Raw genomic sequence first — 22,574 nt, forward strand, 5'->3', positions numbered from 1 at the left:
GTAATAACAGTGCAGAAATCCCAATCCCCTCCCTACACCTCTCCACCTCGATACCCCTCCTTTTGGAGATCCCTGAAGACGATCGCGCTTTTGGTAATCTGATACCTCTTGTGGCTGGAAATCACGCTTTGTTTGGTAATTCTCCGGTGAAGTGCTTTGGGAGGTTCGGGTACATTGGAGGTGCTATCTAAATTCACAGTGTCACGCCAGAGCTATGACTTTTTATTCCCAACTTTTTCACAAACATCGCTCGACTTACTGGCTGAAGTCCAGAGGTGTGATATCCTGATTTCTTTCACATTCTGCCACCCACACCCTCCCCCTCACCCCCCCACCACCACTCTCACATGGTTGAAAAGCCATGTGGAAGCCTATTCTAGGCAATGGGATTGGAGCCCATCCTTTGAGTGGATAAAATCAATGAACATTCCTGACTCTGCCTCCCATTCAGCAAGCTTCTTTCATGGAACAATTCCACGGCTCTCCCAATAAGGTTGTTGTGAAGTGTGGGATCTGCTCTGCACAGAGTAAGGCAATGGCTGATCAAAGCTTGATCCCCAGGCAGGGTTGGGGATGCTGCAATTAGACCGGGGGGGGAGGGATTGAGATTTCTGCACTGTCATTACTCATTCCAAAACCAGGACACAGTAACCTGAGAACACGCTGTCCAGAAAGTCCCCGGGAATGGCCACAGAAGCAGGAGCTGCTTCAGGGGGAGGCTGGAAGAAAATATTTTGATTTGTTTTTCACTGAAAGCCACTTTTATTTTTCGATGCTTGTGTGGAGACGGGAATTTGGACACAGGTTTTGCTGGAAATTTCCCCTCTGATTTTTTTCCAATCCACCCACATCCCCCCCTCTTCCCCGCCCCCCGCCACAACAGACATGTCAGCAGAGATTCCGCACAGACCCCAAGAGCTGTTGATGCTGCTCTTCCAGACCGGAGGAGGGAAAATTCATCCCAAAAGTCCAAATCATTTGCAAAAAACAAAGGGCTTGAATCAGGAGCCAATGAAGGTCGGATTGAAGTTCGCGTTTGTTGTGGTCGTACTTGAATTTCTGTTTGCCATTAAAATGTTAATGGAAAGCATCTTGTTCCTTTGATTTAGATTAACCTTGCTACATCCCCTGCAACTGCTCAGTTGATCAGTCGAGCTCAAAGTGTTAACTCTGCGGCTGCCACAGGCATTGCTCAGCAGGCAGTTCTGTTGGGGAACTCCACAAACCCGGCACTAACCGCCAGCCAGGCACAGATGTACCTTCGGGCTCAGATGGTAAGCAGCGACGTGGTGCAAACTTTAAGAAGCATTGTGTATTTATAATAGTGTCAAACGCACATCATCTTCATGGACGGCACATGTGGTTGCAGGATAAGTGGTGATTAATCACCTCCTAACGACACAAGGTCAATCCCTTTGAAGATTAACTTGGCAACCTAGAATTCAAATGTTATCTCTAACCTTTGATCCTTTATGGCCCTGCTGTAGGGAGTCCATTAATATTCTCCCCAATTATATTCCAGCTTGAACATTTTTACTTTGTGTGTCGAGAGTTCTGCTGAGAGATTTCTCAGGGAAGCAAGTCCCTGATTTTGAGCTGAAGGTTCATTTGGGATTTTCAGTAATCTGTCTCCGAGACAGACTGGGCTCTGTCCAATCATTAATTCACCGTCTTTACCAAAGAAGGTGCATTGTTTACCATGGCTAACCGGCTAATTTACTGAGCGGAGTTAATGGGAAATCTCGGGCAGTTTATATATCAGTCCGAGCCGGAAGGTCGGTCCTAATGAGGTGTTCCAGGAATCCCTGGCATCCTTCAAAATAATGTAAAAATGACATGCCTAAACTGCCAACAATCTGCTGCCCAGCGCAAACTCCACTTGAAGTAATGTATATACTCCACTCCCTCTACCCCCACAGCCTCCCTCTACCCCCACACCCCCCCTCTACCCCCACACCCCCCCTCTACCCCCACACCCCCCCTCTACCCCCACACCCCCCCTCTACCCCCACACCCCCCCTCTACCCCCAAACCCCCCCTCTACCCCCAAACCCCCCCTCTACCCCCAAACCCCCCCTCTACCCCCAAACCCCCCCTCTACCCCCAAAACCCCCCTCTACCCCCAAACCCCCCCTCTACCCCCAAACCCCCCCTCTACCCCCACACCCCCCCTCTACCCCCACACCCCCCCTCTACCCCCACACCCCCCCTCTACCCCCACACCCCCCCTCTACCCCCACACCCCCCCTCTACCCCCACACCCCCCCTCTACCCCCACACCCCCCCTCTACCCCCACACCCCCCCTCTACCCCCACACCCCCCCTCTACCCCCACACCCCCCCTCTACCCCCACACCCCCCCTCTACCCCCACACCCCCCCTCTACCCCCACACCCCCCTCTACCCCCACACCCCCCCTCTACCCCCACACCCCCCCTCTACCCCCACACCCCCCCTCTACCCCCACACCCCCCCTCTACCCCCACACCCCCCCTCTACCCCCACACCCCCCTCTACCCCCACACCCCCCCTCTACCCCCACACCCCCCCTCTACCCCCACACCCCCCCTCTACCCCCACACCCCCCCTCTACCCCCACACCCCCCCTCTACCCCCACACCCCCCCTCTACCCCCACACCCCCCCTCTACCCCCACACCCCCCCTCTACCCCCACACCCCCCCTCTACCCCCACACCCCCCCTACCCCCACACCCCCCCTCTACCCCACACCCCCCCTCTACCCCCACACCCCCCCTCTACCCCCACACCCCCCCTCTACCCCCACACCCCCCCTCTACCCCCACACCCCCCCTCTACCCCCACACCCCCCCTCTACCCCCACACCCCCCCTCTACCCCCACACCCCCCCTCTACCCCCACACCCCCCCTCTACCCCCACACCCCCCCTCTACCCCCACACCCCCCCTCTACCCCCACACCCCCCCTCTACCCCCACACCCCCCCTCTACCCCCACACACCCCCCTCTACCCCCACACACCCCCCTCTACCCCCACACCCCCCCTCTACCCCCACACACCCCCCTCTACCCCCACACACCCCCCTCTACCCCCACACACCCCCCTCTACCCCCACACACCCCCCTGTACCCCACACACCCCCCTACCCCCACACACCCCTCTACCCCCACACCCCCCCTCTACCCCCACACCCCCCCTCTACCCCCACACCCCCCCCCTCTACCCCCACACCCCCCCCTCTACCCCCACACCCCCCCCTCTACCCCCACACCCCCCCCTCTACCCCCACCCCCCCCCTCTACCCCCACACCCCCCCCTCTACCCCCACACCCCCCCCTCTACCCCCACACCCCCCCCTCTACCCCCACACCCCCCCCTCTACCCCCACACTCCCTCAACCCCCACGCCACCTTTACACCCCCCCCCCCCCTCCCCGGGAAGATGTCGCCTCATTGCTGAGTATGTATCACCATCCAGCACCTCCCCAAAGTGGGTGTTATTTGAGTGTGAGCCTTGTTATGTTCAGAATGTTGGAAGCTGTCACGAGGCTCGCGCCTCCCCTCACTAAAGCCTGACATTCATTGGGTCCCTCAATCAGCTGGTTATTATCTTCCCCAATATCGGAACATTCCAGTGACTGTGTCAGTGTTGAACCTGCTGATGTATTTTTGGGTTTGGGGCCCTGTTGAATGTTGCATTGCTCAGATCTCGGCTTCAATAACCCGCATGGCTCTGTGTTTGTTTTCTGTTGCTGCCAATGACATCATTGCATTGGGGACATCATCCAGTTCCTGGTCTTTCCAACTGCTGATCCACCCTTGAGACTCTAACTCCTGAAGCTGAATGTTTCCTTACTAATGAGAGGAAAACATCATCTCCAACTGATTTCACACCATGATGAAAAGGCAGTCTCCGTTTTTTCTCTCCAATTAGTTTAATTCCTTGGCACTATCTCTCATCATCAGCTTGTGTACCTGAATAACAATCACTCGGGTAAGGTACCAAAGGATGGCCATATTCTAATGAAGGAATTAAACTAATCGGAGACGCCCTCGAAGGATCAGACTCGGGAAATCTGACCATTGTCCTTTCCCTAACTCAACCACTGCAGCCAATTACGGGGCCTGTACCATTGCCGCAATGGAAAGCATCCTTTAGAAACAGCGGTTGAGAATTTCCAAGACTCCGATACACTCCCACCTGTTTAACAAGATGAACTCCCACCCGCTGCCTCCATCCCCATACAGACTCTTCACGGACCCGCCTGGAATCGGGTCATTTGGACAATCAGGATGTGGAACAAAACACAGGTGCCTGGCTCATTGTGTTTCCAGAATCTCAGAGCCACACCCAGCACGCCTCACTGGGGGGATGGAAGCTGAATGGGCCAAAATTGGAATCAAAGAATGGTTGCAGAACAGAAAGCAGCCATTGGCTCACCCTCACCGTGTCTATTCTCTGCAAGAACAATCGACATAACTGCACCCCCCTGTAAATTCCCCCCTCACTCCAACTGTTTATCGAATTCACTTTCGGAGGTCACGATTGATTCTACATCCACTGCACACCCAGCCGTGTAGCCCACTGCCTTCACTGTGCGGCCCAGCCGTGTAGCCACTGCTCCACCGTGCAGCCCACTGCCTCAAATACACGCCCAGCCCACCCGATTCTCAACACGCGCTGAGTCTTTTAAAATAAAACCAAGTTTCTCCTCCCGTCTCCAGTGCTTCTTTTGCCAGTTATCTTAAATCTGTGCCCTCCCGTTTTTGAAGCTTCTATCAATGGGAACCGTTTCTCCCGCTCTCCCTCTCCAATGAATTTGAACAGCTCCATAAATCTCCTCTCAACCTTCCCTTCTCCAATGAGAAAGATTGGAGAGGCTGGGGCTATCAGGAAGGTGCTTTGATGTTTCCAAGGCCCTCCCCTTGGATATTGGACATTAGATGCTGAATAATGAGGCTTCCTTATAGTGAGCGATGGTTCCTCTCAATTCTTATTTGCCACCGCAACTCCACCAGAATTCTCTTAAACCTCACTCAGTGCGTTGATACTGATCCCAGTAAATGGACGGTTAAAGTCACAACCCAGTTCACACACACTATTAATCTGTGCTCCGTTTGGTGATGTTTCCCCATTTGCAGGCACTGGTTACACTGGGGAGGGAGTGAGCTGCTGATGTCGGGTAGGTAGACTTGGTCTCTTGGGTAAAGGGAGAGAAAATTAGCCTGGTTCATAATACCCATGTGTCTCTGCTGTAGTGTGTGCCTGTTTGGATACTAGTTAATAACAGGATAAAATATCAGTCCCAAACACTCCCAGCCTCCAGTTACTCTGAGTCACACAGGTGAGAACCAGGGGTCACTTTGTGTGAGTTGGATTCTGTAGAAGCACCACAGCAGCATAGTACTTCTAATATAGTGCCACAGTTTGACACGAAGCCACATGAGGAGACATTAGGGAAGATGCCCACAAGCTTGGTCAAGGAAGTAGGTTTTAAGGAATGCCTTGGAGGAAAGAAAGGTGAAGAGGTGTAAGGAGGGAATTTCAGAGCTCAGGGCCTCAGCAGGGGTGGCCCGGCCAGTTGTGGAGTGACTAGAATCTGGATGCTCAAGAGGCCAGAATTAGACGTGCGTGGAGATCTCGGTGGGTTGCGAGGCTGGAGGTGGAAGAACAGAAAAACTGAAACCAAGGCCTGGGTGAAGGTTTCCCCAGTGGATGAGTTGAGACAGGAGTCGTGGCCGTGAATGTTACAGAGAGGGACGAAGATGCTCTAAATGATAGCATGGGTATGTGGCCAGAAGCTCAGCTCGGGGTCAAATATGACACCGATGTTGCGAACTACATCCCAGAGACAGGACCTGTAGATTAACAAGTCACTTCCTTGAGGAAAGAAGCTGAGAAATTAAATTGTCAGAAAGAGAGAAAGCAGATGTGCTACTAAAGTAGCTCACTAAACTTAATCCCCCTGTCTCGTCACCTCCAACTCGACTCGAGATATTCTGAAAGCATCACACTCTGCTCCAATGAGAGTCACGTCATTTACTGAAAATTAAAACAGCCGAGTAATTAATATCTGGCTGATATTCTGAATGTGTGAAGTTTTGCACCATCTGTGCTTCCTCAGACAGTCTGGAATCAGCAGAAAGCAGCAATTGGTAAGGCCAGCCCTGGTTTGACTGTCCGTGGTTCTCCCCATGCAATGCACGGATGTCCCCTGTCACAGCTCATTGCTGGAATTCTACTTGGTCTCCTCCAGCCAGCACCTTGATTGGTTAATTTCAAAGGCTTGTGCTTCTGTGTTGCTTTTTATAATTTGTGCTGAGGGAGGTGGACGGAACCTCTCTGAACAATCGATTCAAACACCATCTTTAAACTCTTTAAAAACTCTTTTTAAAAAAACCCTAGTCAGTAACAAGGGCCAATAGTGAAGGAAAACTCATCTCCAGGTAGTTTCACCTTTCTGTTAGGTGATCCCATTGGGAACTCGTGTGGAGTTATGTGGAAGGTTCGCATGTGCCAGTGTGTGCACACACCCGTGTACACATGTGCACACATCACACACATGCGTGTGTATGCAGAGCACTGATCGGCAGTAATGCCTCCATGGTTAGATAAACGGCCATCGCTCAGTGACCGGGCTCTCCCCATGATAACGAGTCACTCGGTTGAGAGTCCATCACCCCATTGCGACAATTCTGCAATCTGAGTTTAGCATCTTCAATGAAGAGTGAGGATGATGGGACCAGGGAGGGAAAGGGTGCATTGTGTGGGTGCTTGGAGGAGTTTCTTATCAACTCGATTCAGCTTTCCGGAGCAGCAGGTACCATCCACCTCTCTCCAGTTCAGCTAGGTGTGTGCCCTGTTGTCTCCGGGTAAGATCGTGTTAGCCATCTGACAAACTCTGTTCTTTTCTGCCCAAGGCACCTTGTGGTAAGGTAAAAGGCAAACACATTTCATGTAATTTCAGGCACAGCAAAGTAACCTTGTGCAAGTAGCTAGGACCCTAGGACGTGCTGTTCCTTTGTCCCCTCAGCTCATTTTCACGCCCACTGCCACAGTCGCTGCTGTACAGCCCGAGGTCACCGTCTCTCCAGCGAACCAGCCATCAGCCGCTGCACAGGTTAGTTCAAACGCTCTCGCTCGGTACTGTTAAAGCAGGTTCTGGAATTGAGGGCAAAATGTTTTGAATCGCCAACAGACCAACAGCAAACCTGCCTCAGACATCCGACATGTTGGAACCGTGATCCGATTGACAAAAATGGTGAACACCCCCCCACCAGCCCTGGGACTGCCCAGAACATTTTTAAATGATTTGTTCTCAATGTGGGTGATTCTGCAAAGGCTGCGTTTTATTGGCCTGTGCCTCAAGCGATTGCTTTACCGTTTGTCTGAGCCCTGGCTCAGTGAGCAACACACACTCCCCCCTCAATCAGAAGGGTTCACACCCCGTTCCGGAGATTTCTTTCTCTCTAATCCATGTTGCTCAGTCAGATGGGATGTTAATCTGAAGCCCTGTTAGCCTCTCCAGGGGAGGGGGAAAAGTGTCATGACCCTATTCTGAAGAAGAACAGTGGGTTTGGACACTGGCTCAGGGGGAACAATATACAACTAGTCCAAAGATGTGCGGGTTAGGTGGATAGGTCATGCTAAATTACCTCTTAGTGTCAGGGGGACTAGCTAGGGTAAATGCATGGCGATGGGGCCTGGGTGGGATTGTGGTCGGTGCAGACGCGATGGACTGAATGGCCTGCAAGATTCTATGATTCTATGAACTCCTTTCACGAAAGGTTTCTACTGGGATCCTTTGACTAATCCTTGTGGGCACCTTCAGTGAGATCTTTGAGATCTGTCGCTGCACTTAGTCTTTCAAATGTGTGCCTCTAAAAATGAGGTGCAATGTGGTCACATCACGGAATGAGTAATCCAGAGGCCCAGGCTAATGCCTTAAGGATACAAATGTGAGGTAATGCATTTTGGAAGGTCTAATACAGATAGGAAATATACAGTAAATGGCAGAACCCTTAAGAGTATTAAATAGCAAAGGGATCTGGGTGTACAGGCACACAGGTCACAGAAAGTGGCAATATAGGTGGAGAAGGTAGTCAAGAAGGCATACGGCATGCTTGCCTTCATTGGCGGGGCATTGAGTTTAAAAATTGGCAAGTCATGTTGCAACTTTATAGAACCTTAGTTAGGCCGCACTTGGAATATAGTGTTCAATTCTGCTCCCCACATTATCAGAAGGATGTGGAGGCTTTGGAGAGGGTACAGAAAAGATTTGCCAGGCTGTTGTCTGGTATGGAGGGCATTAGCTATGAGGAGAGGTTGGAGAAACTTGGTTTGTTCTCACTGGAACAATGGAGGTTGAGGGGCGATCTGATAGAAGTCTACAAGATTATGAGGGGCATGGACAGAGTGGATAGTCAGAAGCTTTTTCCCAGGGTGGAAGAGTTAATTACTTGGGGGCATAGGTTTAAGGTGCGAGGGGCAAGGTTTAAAGGAGATGTACGAGGCAAGTTTTTTTTACCCAGAGGGTGGTGGGTGCCTGGAACCCGTTGCCGGGGGAGGGAGTGGAAGCAGATACGGTAGTGACTTTTAAGTGGCGTCTTGACAAATCATGAATAGGATGGGAATAGAGGGATACGGTGCCTGGAAGGGTAGGGGGTTTTAGTTCAGTCGGGCAGCATGGTCGGTGCAGGCTTGGAGGGCCGAAGGGCCTGTTCCTGTGCTGCAATTTTCTTTGTTCTTTGATACGGGTTCAAATCCCATCACGGCAGCTGGTGGAATTCAAATTTAATTCATGAACTCTGCAGTTGAAAGTTAATCTCAGTAACGGTGACTGTGAAACTATCATCGATTGTTGGAAAAATCCATCTGGTTCACTAATGTCCTTTCGGGAAGGAAATCTGCCGTCCTTACCCGGTCTGGCCTACATGTGACTCCAGAGCCAGAGGAATGTGGTTGACTCTCAACTGCTGTCAAGGGGTAATTAGGGATGGGTAATAAATGCTGACCCCGCCAGCGACACCCACATCCCGTAAATGAATTTATTTTAAAATCCTTTCCTAACTTGCATTGATAACTACCAGCTCACCCGCAGTATTTATCTGCAAGCAATCAGCCTCTTTCTTAATTCCAAGATTCTGAAACCATCTGCATGCTGACCAGAAGCTTGGTTGTAGAGATAGATGTTAAAGTAAGAAAGCAAGGGAGAGGGATGGTGTGAATAAATATTGGAAGAGTTTTTTTTAATGCACAGATATTAGAATTGATGAATCACGAGACGGGTAATTTAATAATAAGGATTTACAAAGACAGAATATTAAATTATGGGATTAGATTGCTCCAGTTGTAGAGCTAGCACCGGCACAGGGATGGTGGACCAAATGGCCTCCTGGCATTTCTTGCTCTGTGGTAAGTACCATGTATATAGTTGTACAATAAAATGGTAACAATGCCACGTATTGCAAAAACTAGCTGCACACAACGCGAAAATTTTATTAGAAAGCTTGCTGCTTGTGTCCCGTGATCTATGGGTTCACCTGTTAGCTATAATTAAATTCCAATTAAGCAGCCTTTAATTGGGATCTTGCTGCTAAAGGCTGCTGTATTCCTGCAGGGCCAGTGCTGTGTATTCCATCACACTCCTATCTAGAGCTGCTGGAGGGGCTTTGTAGGGTCTGTGTAGTCTCTGCCCTGACGTGACTGATGTACCTGGGAGATGATAATTCCTAGGCTGCTGTTGTGGTCATCCCAATGGTGATGGTGTGGTCAAAGGGGGCAGGGTCTTTTCTTGTTAGAGATGATGATTATGCGGCCTGTAACGTGACGCAAACGTCGCCTCCCACATCAGCCCAGATCTGTATTTTGTTTCAGTTCCTATTGTTGAGGGGAGGGTGGGGGTCTACATGTCCCGGGTTCAATCCCCAGACTCTTGTTTATTTGATTCTGAGGAGGGAAGCAACATTAATGAGGCTGAAGTGCCGAGGTACACCTGTCCCGAACTCTATCACCAACTCTGTCAAAGGTCGCAGGAAGAAGTCTCACAACACCAGGTTAAAGTCCAACAGGTTTATTTGGTAGTACAAGCTACCAAATAATGGTCGCAGGGTCAGGCAGGGGTCACCTGCTTTATCTGGCAGGTAGAGGGTGCCCCGTGAGGTGCCGCAATTCTCTTGGTTTGTTTATTCCCTTCTAGCACAACGCAGGATATTTATTCCAGCTGCCCCGCGCCGTTGTTTATCCTCTGTGAGCCTCCTCCCTCAGATAATTAATCTCCCCCCATCACCATATCCCTCTATTCCTTTCTCCCTCCTGAGTTTGTCCAGCTTCCCCTCGTGTGGATCCCTGCTACACACCACAGCCAGTCCGTGCGCTGGTGAGTTCCACATTCTCCTCACTCTCTTGGTAAAGAAGTGACTGGTTAATGCTGCAATAATGGACCAACTGCATTGTGATGCTAAACAGAGGATGGCACAGAAATCGGGCTACTGTCCGTCCTGGGCATCTAAACAGAGCCACACCATATATAAATACAGGGAGGACACAGGCAGAGGGGGAGGACACAGGCAGAGGGGGAGGACACAGGCAGAGGGGGAGGACACAGGCAGAGGGGGAGGACACAGGCAGAGGGGGAGGACACAGGCAGAGGGGGGGGACACAGGCAGAGGGGGGGGACACAGGCAGAGGGGGGGGACACAGGCAGAGGGGGAGGACACAGGCAGAGGGGGGGACACAGGCAGAGGGGGGGGACACAGGCAGAGGGGGGGACACAGGCAGAGGGGGGGGACACAGGCAGAGGGGGGGGGCGGGACACAGGCAGAGAGGGGGGGGGACACAGGCAGAGAGGGGGGGGGGACACAGGCAGAGAGGGGGGGGGACACAGGCAGAGGGGGGGGGGGAACACAGGCAGAGGGGGGGGGGGACACAGGCAGAGGGGGGGGGACACACAGGCAGAGGGGGGGGGGACACACAGGCGGGGGGGGGACACACAGGCAGAGGGGGGGGGGGACACACAGGCGGGGGGGGGGGACACACAGGCAGAGGGGGGGGGGGACACAGGCAGAGGGGGGGGGGGGACACAGGCAAAGGGCTGTGACAGTGTCATGGCCGAGTGGATCTTTGCTGAATTCTGACAGGGGGGAGACAGTAAAAACATACATGGATCCTGTAACAGCCAATCAGAGATTTGATAAAACTGGAAGCTTTCGGCCATCCTGATCCTTATCACACCGCCATGCGGGACAGGCCTGCTGTGGGAAACGTTAAGATAAAGCTGGCTGTAAATTTTAACAAAACGGAAACCTTGACGGAGATTTCAGTGTTGGCTTCCTCCAGTTATCACTGGCCCGGGTGAAGACTTTATCGAGGCAGCCGGTGATAATGTCCTTGTCGGGAATCTCAAAAACCCTTCGTTTTTATTTAAAAAAACACTAATCATTGTACTTGTAGTCTCTGCTGGTTCCCACTCTTGGGGTCAAAACTAAAGAACAAAGAAAATTACAGCACAGGAACAGGCCCTTCGGCCCTCCAAGCCTGCACCGACCATGCTGCCCGACTTAACTTTCTTGGGTAGGGGGTTTTAGTTAAAGAAAATGGGGTTCTGCATAAGATGGACAGTCTGGATCCCCTGGGACAGTCCCATTGAGTGCGAGAGAATTGGTGGTTAGGTTGCCTTTGACAGTTTGTCATTTTTTTGAAGTTTGAAACATTTTGTTTGACGAAAGCTCCAAATTTAATCAACTTTTTTTTGAGTTAAAAATCAGAGTTTGATTTTCGGAATGTGATTGGTTTGCAATGAGGATTTATTTTGGCTCTTTATCCTTTTGGTTCAGCTGCTGCTGACGGGCTGTCTAAACGATGATTTCTGATTAATCTTCCTTTGCAGGTGCAGAATTTAGCAATAAGAAGTCAACAGAATACAGCAGCAACCATTCAGCCCCAGCTTCAGAGCGTCACTCTGAAAGCAAGCGCCTCGGCTCCGCAGTCCTCCTTTACCTCACAGCCTAAGCTTTCAGGACAAGGCCCCGTGACCGGCAGCAAAGCAATCCAGCCTGAAATCATGGCCGAAAGCGGGAAAAAGGCTGAGATTGTCAGTTCTTCCAGCACAGACACCAGGGGTGTGAGTGCGACCCACACAGCAACCCCTGTGACCACACACCCTCTCATTACTACAGGTAAGGAGATGCCAGCAACAATCTATCTTTATGTAGCCTCTAATAAAATGTCTCAAGTTGCCTGTCAGGAGTGATGATCAAACAGAAATTGACACCGAGTTTCGTACGGGATATTAGAATATGATTTGATTTATTATTGTCACATGTATTAGCATTCAGGGAAAAAATATTGTTTCTTGCACACACACAGCATACCGTTCAGAGAGAAGGAAACGAGAGAGTACAGAATGTACTGTTACAGTCACAGCTAGGGTGTAGAGAAAGATCAACTTAATGCGAGGTAGGTCCATTCAAAAGTCCGAATGCAGCAGGGAAGAAGCTGTTCTGGAGTCGGTTGGTACGTGACTCAGACTTTTGTACCTTTTTCCCGATGGAAGAAGGTGCAAGAGAGATGCGTGGGCTCCTTAATTATGCTGGCTGCTTTGCCGAGGCAGTGGGAAGTGTAGACAGAGTCAGTGGATGGGAGGCTGGTTTGCGTGATGGATTAGGCTTCGTTCACGACCTTTTGTAGTTTCTTGCGGTCTTGGGCAGGGGTCACCTGCTTTATCTGGCAGGTAGAGGGTGCCCCGTGAGGTGCCGCAATTCTCTTGGTTTGTTTATTCCCTTCTAGCACAAAGCAGGATATTTATTCCAGCTGCACCGCGCTGTTGTTTATCCTCTGTGAGCCTCCTCCCTCAGATAATAAATCTCCCCCCATCACCATATCCCTCTATTCCTTTCTCCCTCCTGAGGTTGTCCAGCTTCCCCTCGTGTGGATCTCTGCTACACACCACAGCCAAGTCAATGGATGGGAGGCTGGTTTGCGTGATGGATTGGGCTTGCCCCAGCTGGGGCAAGCTGTGATACAACCAGAAAGAATGCTTCCTATGGTGCATCTGTAAAAGTTGGTGAGAGTTGTAGCTGACATGCCAAATTTCCTTAATCTTCTGAGAAAGTAGAGGCTTTGGTGGGCTTTCTTAACTATGGTGTTGGTATGGGGGGACCAGGACAGGTTGTTGGTGATCTGGGCACCTAAAAACTTGAAGCTCTCGACCCTTTCTACTTCGTTCCCATTGACATAGAATCATAGAATCATAGAAAACCTACAGTGCAGAAAGAGACCATTTGGCCCATCGAGTCTGCACTGACCACAATCCCATGCAGGCCCCAGCCCCATATCTCTACATATCTACCCGCTAATCCCTCTAACTTACACATCTCGGGACTCTAAGGAGCAATTTTTCGCATGGCCAATCAACCTAACCTGCGGGGGGGGGGGGGGAATTCGAAAACCAGGATGAGAATGTTAAAATCGAGGCTGTGCTGAGCCCGGGGGCCATCGTAGGTTAACAAGCACGGGCTTCATAGGGACTTAGAGTGGGATTTTCCGGCCTTTCCTGCCAGCAGGAACATTCGTTCCCACCAGTGGTGAGCTCCTGCTGCAGGTACCCCGGTGATGGAGGGTGCGAACGATTGGAAACCCTGCCAGCTGTGGCGGGACCCTCCACTGGCAATGTGGGGCATCTCCCTGCCACTAAACCCCCACATGGGGGGGCTGGAGCGAAAATCCCACCCTTCAAGTGCACAGCAGTGTTTTGAATATTAAGATTATAGAAGCGTGCAAGGTGCTGACCCGTCAGGAAAGAACAGTTCAATCTCGAGGTAACAAAGGATTGGATGAACATTTAGCTAATAATTATAATGGGGTCTCAGAGTCGAGTTGTATGAAAAATCACACAGTTGGTTAAATGGATTGCTGGAATTGTTGCTAACTTCTAAATATCACGTCACCTACGCACCGACCTTTCTGATTCAGCGTTTAAACTACAGGACGCTAAATGAAAAGTGGAGGCATTTTCTATTCTATACTTTAATGGCCCATTTCCAATAAGGAAATTCTGGAAATGGGCCGAGATTTCTCAGAATTCTATTTCATTCACAAATAAACAGCGGCGAGATTCCGGGAGGAATAGCAGCCTCGAGTTCCGCAAGATTCAAAAGACAGCACAAATATTCATGAAGATGTAGGAACAATTCCACATTCTTCCCCCACTCCCCGCGGGAGCGAGCCCCACCTTCTCCCCCCCTCCCCACGGGAGCGAGTCCCACATTCTCCCCTCATTCCCCGTGGGAGCGAGTCCCACATTCTCCCCTCATTCCCCGTGGGATCGAGTCCCACCTTCTCCCTCACTCCCCATGGGATCAAGTCCCACCTTCTCCCTCACTCTCCATGGGATCGAGTCCCACCTTCTCCCTCACTCCCCACGGGAGCGAGTCCCACCTTCTCCCCTCACTCCCCGCGGGGGCGAGTCCCACCTTCTCCCTCACTCCCCGTGGGAGCGAGTCCCACCTTCTCCCCTCACTCCCCGCGGGAGCGAGTCCCACCTTCTCCCTCACTCCCCGTGGGAGCGAGTCCCACCTTCTCCCCTCACTCCCCGCGGGGGCGAGTCCCACCTTCTCCCTCACTCCCCACGGGAGCGAGTCCCACCTTCTCCCCTCACTCCCCGCGGGGGCGAGTCCCACCTTCTCCCTCACTCCCCGTGGGAGCGAGTCCCACATTCTCCCCTCACTCCCCATGGGAGCGAGTCCCACATTCTCCCCTCCCTCCCCGCGGGGGCGGGTCCCACATTCTCCCCTCCCTCCCCGCGGGGGTGGGTCCCACATTCTCCTCCCTCCCCCCCCCCGCGGGGGCGAGTCCCACATTCTCCCCCCACCCCTCTTTTCTGCTGAATTCTCAGTTGTGACTATCTGATACTGAGGGCCTCTTGTTCTTCCTCCCTCCTCTTTCTTTTCTCAGGAGATGCAGCCTGTCGATCCTTTCCTGATGTGTAAAGCCACACATTTCTGGGATCCTCTTTGTAAACCTTCTCTAAAACCTCTACAGTACCCACCACATCCTCGTTTATAATATGGCAGCTGGAAATGTTCACCACTTCCATGTGTGGTCTAATCAAAATATGAAGTTTGCAGTAACTTCCCTCATTTTCTGCACTCTCTCATTTCCTTCTCTATGAACGGTATACTTTGTCTGTATAACGTGTAAGAAACAATACTTTTCACTGTATACTAATACATGTGACAAATCAAATCAAATACCGAGTATTTTGCCTCTGTTTTCACAGAGGAGAAGGACCTGGGTGGATGTACTGTGGGCTTGCGGTGGACTGAAAAGATTGAGTATGTGGACTTTAACAAAGAGGTTGTGCTGGAATCTTTGAATGGCGTCAAGATAGATAAGTCGCCGGGTCCGGATGGGATGTACCCCAGGTTACTGTGGGAGGCGAGGGAAGAGATTGCAGAGCCTCTGGCGATGATCTTTGCATCGTTGATGGAGACAGGAGAGGTGCCGGAGGATTGGAGGATTGCGGATGTGGTTCCTATTTTCAAGAAGGGGAATAGGGATAGTCCAGGAAATTACCAACCGGTGAGTCTAACCTCAGTGGTTGGTAAGCTGATGGAGAAGATCCTGAGGGACAAGATTTATGAGCATTTAGAGAGGTTTAGTATGCTCAAGAATACTCAGCATGGCTTTGTCAAAGGCAGATCGTGCCTTACGAGCCTGGTGGAGTTCTTCGAAAATGTGACGAAACACATTGACGAAGGGAAAGCGGTAGATGTGGTTTATATGGATTTTAGCAAGGCGTTCGATAAGGTCCCCCATGCAAGGCTTCTAGAAAAAGTGAGAGGGCATGGAATCCAAGGGGTTGCTGCCCGGTGGATCCAGAACGGGCTTGCCCAAAGGAGGCAGAGAGTGGGTATGGATGGGTCTTTTTCTAATTGGAGGTCGGTCACCAGTGGTGTGCCCCAGGGATCTGTTCTGGGACCCTTGCTGTTTGTCATTTTCATAAATGACCTGGATGAGGAAGTGGAGGGATGGGTTGGTAAGTTTGCCGACGACACGAAGGTTGGTGGGGTTGTGGATAGTCTGGAGGGATGTCCGAAGTTACAGAGGGACATTGATAGGATGCAAGACTGGGCGGAGAAGTGGCAGATAGACTTCAACCCAGATAAATGCGTAGTGGTCCATTTTGGCAGGTCAAATGGGATGAAGGAGTACAATATAAAGGGAAAGACTCTTAGTATGGTAGAGGATCAGAAGGACCTTGGGGTCCGGGTCCATTGGACTCTAAAATCGGCCCCGCAGGTGGAGGAGCTGGTTAAGAAGGCGTATGGTGTGCTGGACTTTATCAATCAAGGGATTGAGTTTAGGAGTCCGGGGATAATGATGCAGCTATATAAGACCCTCGTCAGACCCCACTTGGAGTACTGTGCTCAGTTCTGGTCGCCTCATTACAGGAAAGATGTGGAAAAGATTGAAAGGGTGCAGAGGAGATTTACAAGGATGTTGCCTGGATTGAGTGGCATGCCTTATGAGGATAGGCTGAGGGAGCTCGGTCTTTTCTCCTTGGAGAGACGTAGGATGAGAGGAGACCTAATAGAGGTATATAAGATGTTGAGAGGCATAGATCGGGTGGACTCCCAGAGGCTTTTTCCCAGGGTGGAAATGGCTGCTACGAGAGGACACAGGTTTAAGGTGCTGGGGGGTAGGTACAGGGGAAATGTTAGGGGTAAGTTTTTCACACAGAGGGTGGTGGGCGAGTGGAATCGGCTGCCGTCAGTGGTGGTGGAGGCAAACTCAATAGGGTCTTTTAAGAGACTCCTGGATGAGTACATGGGACTTAATAGGATGGAGGGTTATAGGTAGGCCTAAAAGGTAGGGATATGTTCGGCACAACTTGTGGGGCTGAAGGGCCTGTTTTGTTCTGTAGTTTTCTATGTTTCACACTCTGGATATAATCCTGGAAATGATAACTGATACCTGGTTTGCCTCGTTAACTCCGGTAACAGCTGATTTTTTTGCTTTTCTATCCCATTCATATCTTATTTTCCAAATAATGCGTGACCACCTTGTTTTTCTCACTAAGCTGTTATAGTTCACATTTATCTAGCTTGAATGAAGGATAAATATCAGCCAGAATCTCTCTGCAGAAGAGGCCCATCGATTCTGCACGGACACATTAGAACCACCTGACCTGCCACCCAATCCCATCTGCCAGCACTTGGCCAATAGCTCTGAATGTTATGATGTGCCAAGTGCTCACCCAGATAAAGGATGTGAGGCATCCCGCCTCCACCACCCTCCCAGGCAGCGCATTCCAGACCGTCACCACCCTCTGGGTAAAAACATTTTTCCTCACATCCCCCCCCCCCCCCCCCCCCCCGCCCCCTTAACCTCCTGCCCCTCACTTTGAACCTATGTCGCCTCGTGACTGACCCTTCAACTAAGGAGAACAGCTGCTCCTTATCCACTCCGTCCATGCCTCTCATAATCTTGTACACCTCGATCAGATCACCCTACAGTCTTCTCTGCTCCAGTGAAAGTAACCCCAAGCCTATCCAAACCTCTCTTTTTGTAACTTAAATGTTCCATCCGAGGCAGCATCTTGGTGAATCACTTCTGCACCCCCTTCAGAGAGAACTGCCCCCGCCCCCCCCCAACACCCCAGACCTCACCTGCTCTTTGAAATAGTGCAAAAGGATCTTCCGTGTCTTCCTGAATCTTGGGTCTTGGTTTAATGTCAGATGAAGACAGCACCTTGGGCAGTGCTGCATTCCCTCCCTCAGTGCTGCATTGGTGTGTCAGTCTGGAGTATGAGCTCTGGTGTGGGACTGGGACCCACAGCCTGCTGACCCGCCAGTGAGAGCGTCAGCAACCGGCTTGTTCAGGGATTTGTATTCATTGTTCTGTAACAAAGCCAGAATACTTGACACTGACTCGCTGTTAAATATTTGTCGAGTTGTTGGTATTTCTTTTAACTTGCTGTCTGTGAAAAGATGCAATATTTGTCCTTCGAATTGAAGCCCAGAGTCTTTGTTGTTGCCAGCTGAAGTATTTGCCGTGCTGGGGGGGACAGGGCAGTCGGGCGGGCAGTGGCTCTCTCATTCCAGGCAGTGATTTCCGAATCTCCGAAAGGCCCGAGCAGCTGAAACAACAAAGGCCGCAGTGTCCTGACCTGCCACTGAAACGGGGCCAGCTGCAGTGTGCTTCAGAGAGACTCGCTCTGTCAGCTCAACCCAATCCGCCAGGGTTTATATTTATCCCCGTTAACCCCGTCAGTGCCAGGGAAAGAGGATCAAACCGGCTCGTGAGGCTGGAGATTCCGGAACGGTTACGGATCAATGACGGAGCAGCTACTGAAAATTGTTGGTAAATTGATGCCTCGTATCAGTGCTCTCGATCCTGGGAGGGCCCCTTGCCCGTCTCCCCCCGGCCAAGTTAAAGGGCTTGTCTCCGGATATTGGAAATACAAACTCGAATCTATCTTCGGTGTCAGAACCACTATAAAAACAAGCAAACGTAATCCCCTGCTGCACTCTTTGCTCCTGTAGCCACTGAGGGAATCTTTGGAAGCAACTCGGGAATGCTGTGGCTAGCTTTAACACCTGGTTTTCCCTCCGTGACATCCAATCTGGGGTGGGAGGCAGTGGCTGGCGGGGGGCAGCGGTTGGCGGGGGTGGGGGGGGGCAGCGGTTGGCGGGGGTGGGGGGGGCAGCGGTTGGCGGGGTGGGGGGGGGCAGCGGTTGGCGGGGGTGGGGGGGGCAGCGGTTGGCGGGGGTGGGGGGAGGCAGCGGTTGGCGGGGGTGGGGGGGGCAGCGGTTGGCGGGGGTGGGGGGGGCGCAGCGGTTGGCGGGGGTGGGGGGGGCAGCGGTTGGCGGGGGGGGCAGCGGCTGGTGGGGGGGGTGGGAGGCAGCGGCTGGCGGGGGGGGTGGGAGGCAGCGGCTGGCAGGGGGGGGCAGCGGCTGGCGGGGGTGGGGGGGGCAGCGGCTGGCGGGGGTGGGGGGGGGTGGGAGGCAGCGGCTGGCGGGGGTGGGGGTGGGGGGGGCAGCGGCTGGCGGGGGTGGGGGGGGGGGTGGGAGGCAGCGGCTGGCGGGGGTGGGGGTCCATTTCTCTGTACGCACGAGTCCGTTGTCCTGGGTTGAACTCGGCCGTTCACAACCTCGACGTCCTGTTTGATGCTGAGCCTGCAGCCATCTTCTCCATCACAAACACCGTTTACTCACACTCTCGCCATCGCTGCTCTCTACAGCTGCTGCTGAAGCCCTTTGTTAGCTCCAGATGTGACTGCCCATCGCTCTCTTGGGCCTGTCTCCCATCTCCCTTCTATCAATCTGAGATCATCCAAAACCCTGTGGCTCCTCCCCCGGGTCGTGTCCCGTTCATTGCTGCGTGCTCACTGCTCCCCATTCGCTCTCGGTTAAGCGATACCTCGATTTTTAAAATTGTAACTCTGTGCACAAATCTCTCCCTTCCCGACCCTGCAACCTACCCCCACCCAACAACCCTCCAAGAACTCTGCATTTCTCCCAACGATGGTGAGAGAACGAGTGGTTTTGGAGATGGATGTCATGTTGCTGCCCTGGGGAAAGGGGTATGTTCTTCTGGAGTTGTGTCTGAGGCACATTGTTGGGAGCAGAGTTTAACGAGCTTTACCCACATCCGAGCTCCTTTAGATTCTGAAAGGAGAAACGTTTTGTTTCCTGACCTTGATGTTCCTCACGTTACTGACTGTAGAATTTACGCTATTCTAGCCTGGCTGAGCTGGGCTGAGCGAGCTGCCTGGCCCCATTGGCTAGCTGCTTGATGCCCATGTTGGTGTGTCCATCCGTTTCCACTCACTGCGGAAAATCTGCAAGTGGCAGTAATGCCTCTGGAGGCTACACTCCAATGCAAGGTGAGGGAGGTGACCTCTGCTGCAGACACGGCTGAGCTTTGGTTGTTTATGCGGTACTGTCGGCAGGTTGCATTTTTATTCTCATCCTGCAGCCCACATGTGCAGCCCAACTGCACAGAGCTCTTTCAATATTGGACCTTGTAGTAACGGTGCACAAACTCTCCAGAGTTAACGATTCCATCTCGAGCTACAAGCACCATAAGGGCAGATTATTACAGTGTGTTTCCATTGGATAATGGAGGGTTTATGATGCTCCCACTGAGATGGAGGTTGATGTGGAGCATCAACAGCACCATAGCTACTCAGAGTGAAGGCCTGTGTCTGTGCTGCAATAACTGGGATATGGAGAATATAATTCCGAGATAACTGTGCACTCATAAATCCAGAGGTGAACAGCCTCCTTGTTATCAGCCATTCAATAGATGCTTTGGGAGTTTGAGGGATATCGATTCAATCGGTTACCAGTTAAAGTCATTTGAAAAAACACCAAGTTGATGAATAGATCTCTCTCTATTCAGGAGTCGAGAGGATTTGCTGAAGAAATAGTTATTGTTTGTGAGACAATATCTTCAAGTAGCAGGTTTTGTCCAAGCATGAAACGGCTCGGTTAAGGGTTTTGGTTCTTTCTTCAGGAAGAACGGAAGGTGAATTGAAGGGAAGCTGCGTGATGCAGTGGCAGCGTTAATAACCATTCCCTGGCAGCAGAGCAGCTGCTTCAGCCTGAACTGCACTATTCATGGGATTAGCGATAATCATGTTCTTTAATCCATTGTTGTGGATACAATTAAGGTGTCAGCCTGGCCTCCGCATTCAGCACTGTCACCTCAGAGTCAGAACGTCATGGGTTCAATCCCAACTTGGCGGGGCGGCACGGTGGTTAGCACTGCTGCCTCACAGCGTCAGGGACCCAGGTACAATTCCCGGCTTGCGTCACTGTCTGTGTGGAGTCTGCACATTCTCCCCGTGTCTGCATGGGTTTCCTCTGGGTGCTCCGGTTTCCTCCCACACTCTGAAAGATGTGCTGGTTAGGTGCATTGGCCGTGCTAAATTCTCCCTCAGTGTACCCGAACAGGCACCCGAGTGTGGCGACTAGGAGATTTTCACAGTAACTTCATTGCAGTGTTGATGTAGGCCTACTTGTGACTAATAAAAGAAAACTCTAAGCATCTGAACACACAAACCTGGCTGACACTCCAGAACAGCAGTGTCAGAGGGAACAGGGTGCCATGCCAGGGTAGCGTCAAGACGCCAGTGTCAGGGAGCATCACGCCACCAGGGTGCTATGCCAGGGAGGTGTCAGATACCAGTGCCAGGGGAGCGCCGTGCAGCCAGGGTTGGACCAGCCTGAAACTCAAGGAAAGGCCCAGCATTGTTCCCGCAGCTACCCCGGGGTACTTTTGATTCCTAATGTAGATGTTTGCTTGGGCTCCAATTTCTGGTATAGCGTCCTGGCACAAAGTCCAACTAGCCTGGGACCTGGGGCAGGAGCTAGCTAATCTCTGGCACTGAATGGGCATGAGTGGAGGCTCGATGAACTTTATAAAACAGGAGGAGATTTCTGAGTGTTTGAAGGGGTGTGTTAGTTGGCACGGATTGTAAAAAGCAGCCTGTGCTCAGCCAGTGTTACAGAATTCAAGGAATAACAGCATAAATTCTGGGAATGCAAAGGATATAACTCAACTGGGTGTTCACAAAGTCTTTTAATTAGATGCCACATATTAGACTTTTGACAAAAATGATGGCACTTTTGAATGAAGGGGAATGAAGCCATGTTGAAAGAGAGGTGATTGGAGGATAAAAAGTCAAAGGTAGTTTCTTGGTTTGAAAAGATGTGGTGAGTGAGTGATGGTGTCCTGCGATCTCTTTCAGGACAGAATTCCCCAATCTCAATTGCCCCGCTGCTGCTGCCAGCCAGAATGGCAAATTTGGCGCTCAGCCAAATCTCCAATCATCGCAGCGGGACTGGAGAATCCCAGCCGTGGATGATGTCAGGGAATTCTGGCCCTGGATTACTGTATAAACTGACCTGTGAATTGAAGCACCAATATTGAAATTTTCTCATGGCATCAAATTGTGGGTCGTGGCAAAATATGATGAAATTTTGGAAGATTCTAGGAGGGCATCGGTGAGTAAGAGAGAAAAATGTCAGGTATGCTTCAGTGTGTGAAGTGATACATGCTGGAGACAAGAATGAGAAAGGAAATATACCTCGGATAATAAGATACTGAATGGGAAATAAAACCAGTGGGATCTTGGGTGTTCAGATACATACATTGTTCAAAGTGGTGCTGTAAATTGATAAGGCAATAAAAAGTTCAAAGGAAATTCTTTCTGCTGAGTATAAAATCCAACCGCAAAGAGCTTAATCTTCAACTGACTTAACTTTGACATTTTGCAAGCCGATATAGGAGCCACGTTTAGTGAACTCTACACAACTTTAAACAGCTGTTTGGTATGGAAGTGATACAAAGCAACGGAAAAGATGCAACTTGGGTTCACTCAGGGCAATGGGTTGTTGTTGAGAAAGGGGGACTTGAGAAACTAAGGTTTTTGTTACTAGAATTAAGACAATTAAGGGGTACCGCAAAGGACATCCTCAAGGCTATTGAAGACCACAAACTGCCAGCTCAAAGTGGAGAGGATCTCTGAGAAGATCATGCATATCGACACAGACATCAAGTTTCTACAAAGATGCAAGAAAAGCAG

The 22,574-nt window shown here is 51.3% G+C and overlaps 1 protein-coding gene across 1 annotated transcript in view; it reads left to right on the top strand.

Moving 5' to 3' along the window:
- LOC144509805 (polyhomeotic-like protein 2) overlaps positions 1 to 22,574 on the top strand; it is a 167,179-nt gene that overhangs the window by 73,183 nt on the left and 71,422 nt on the right. The window contains exons 4-6 of the mRNA XM_078238624.1: positions 1,110 to 1,274; positions 6,948 to 7,100; positions 11,868 to 12,156. Of these exons, the coding sequence (XP_078094750.1) occupies positions 1,110 to 1,274; positions 6,948 to 7,100; positions 11,868 to 12,156 (607 nt within the window). The remainder of the gene's footprint in view (positions 1 to 1,109; positions 1,275 to 6,947; positions 7,101 to 11,867; positions 12,157 to 22,574) is intronic.

Source organism: Mustelus asterias, chromosome 22 (genome assembly GCF_964213995.1).
Source record: "Mustelus asterias chromosome 22, sMusAst1.hap1.1, whole genome shotgun sequence".
Lineage (NCBI taxonomy): Eukaryota > Metazoa > Chordata > Chondrichthyes > Carcharhiniformes > Triakidae > Mustelus > Mustelus asterias.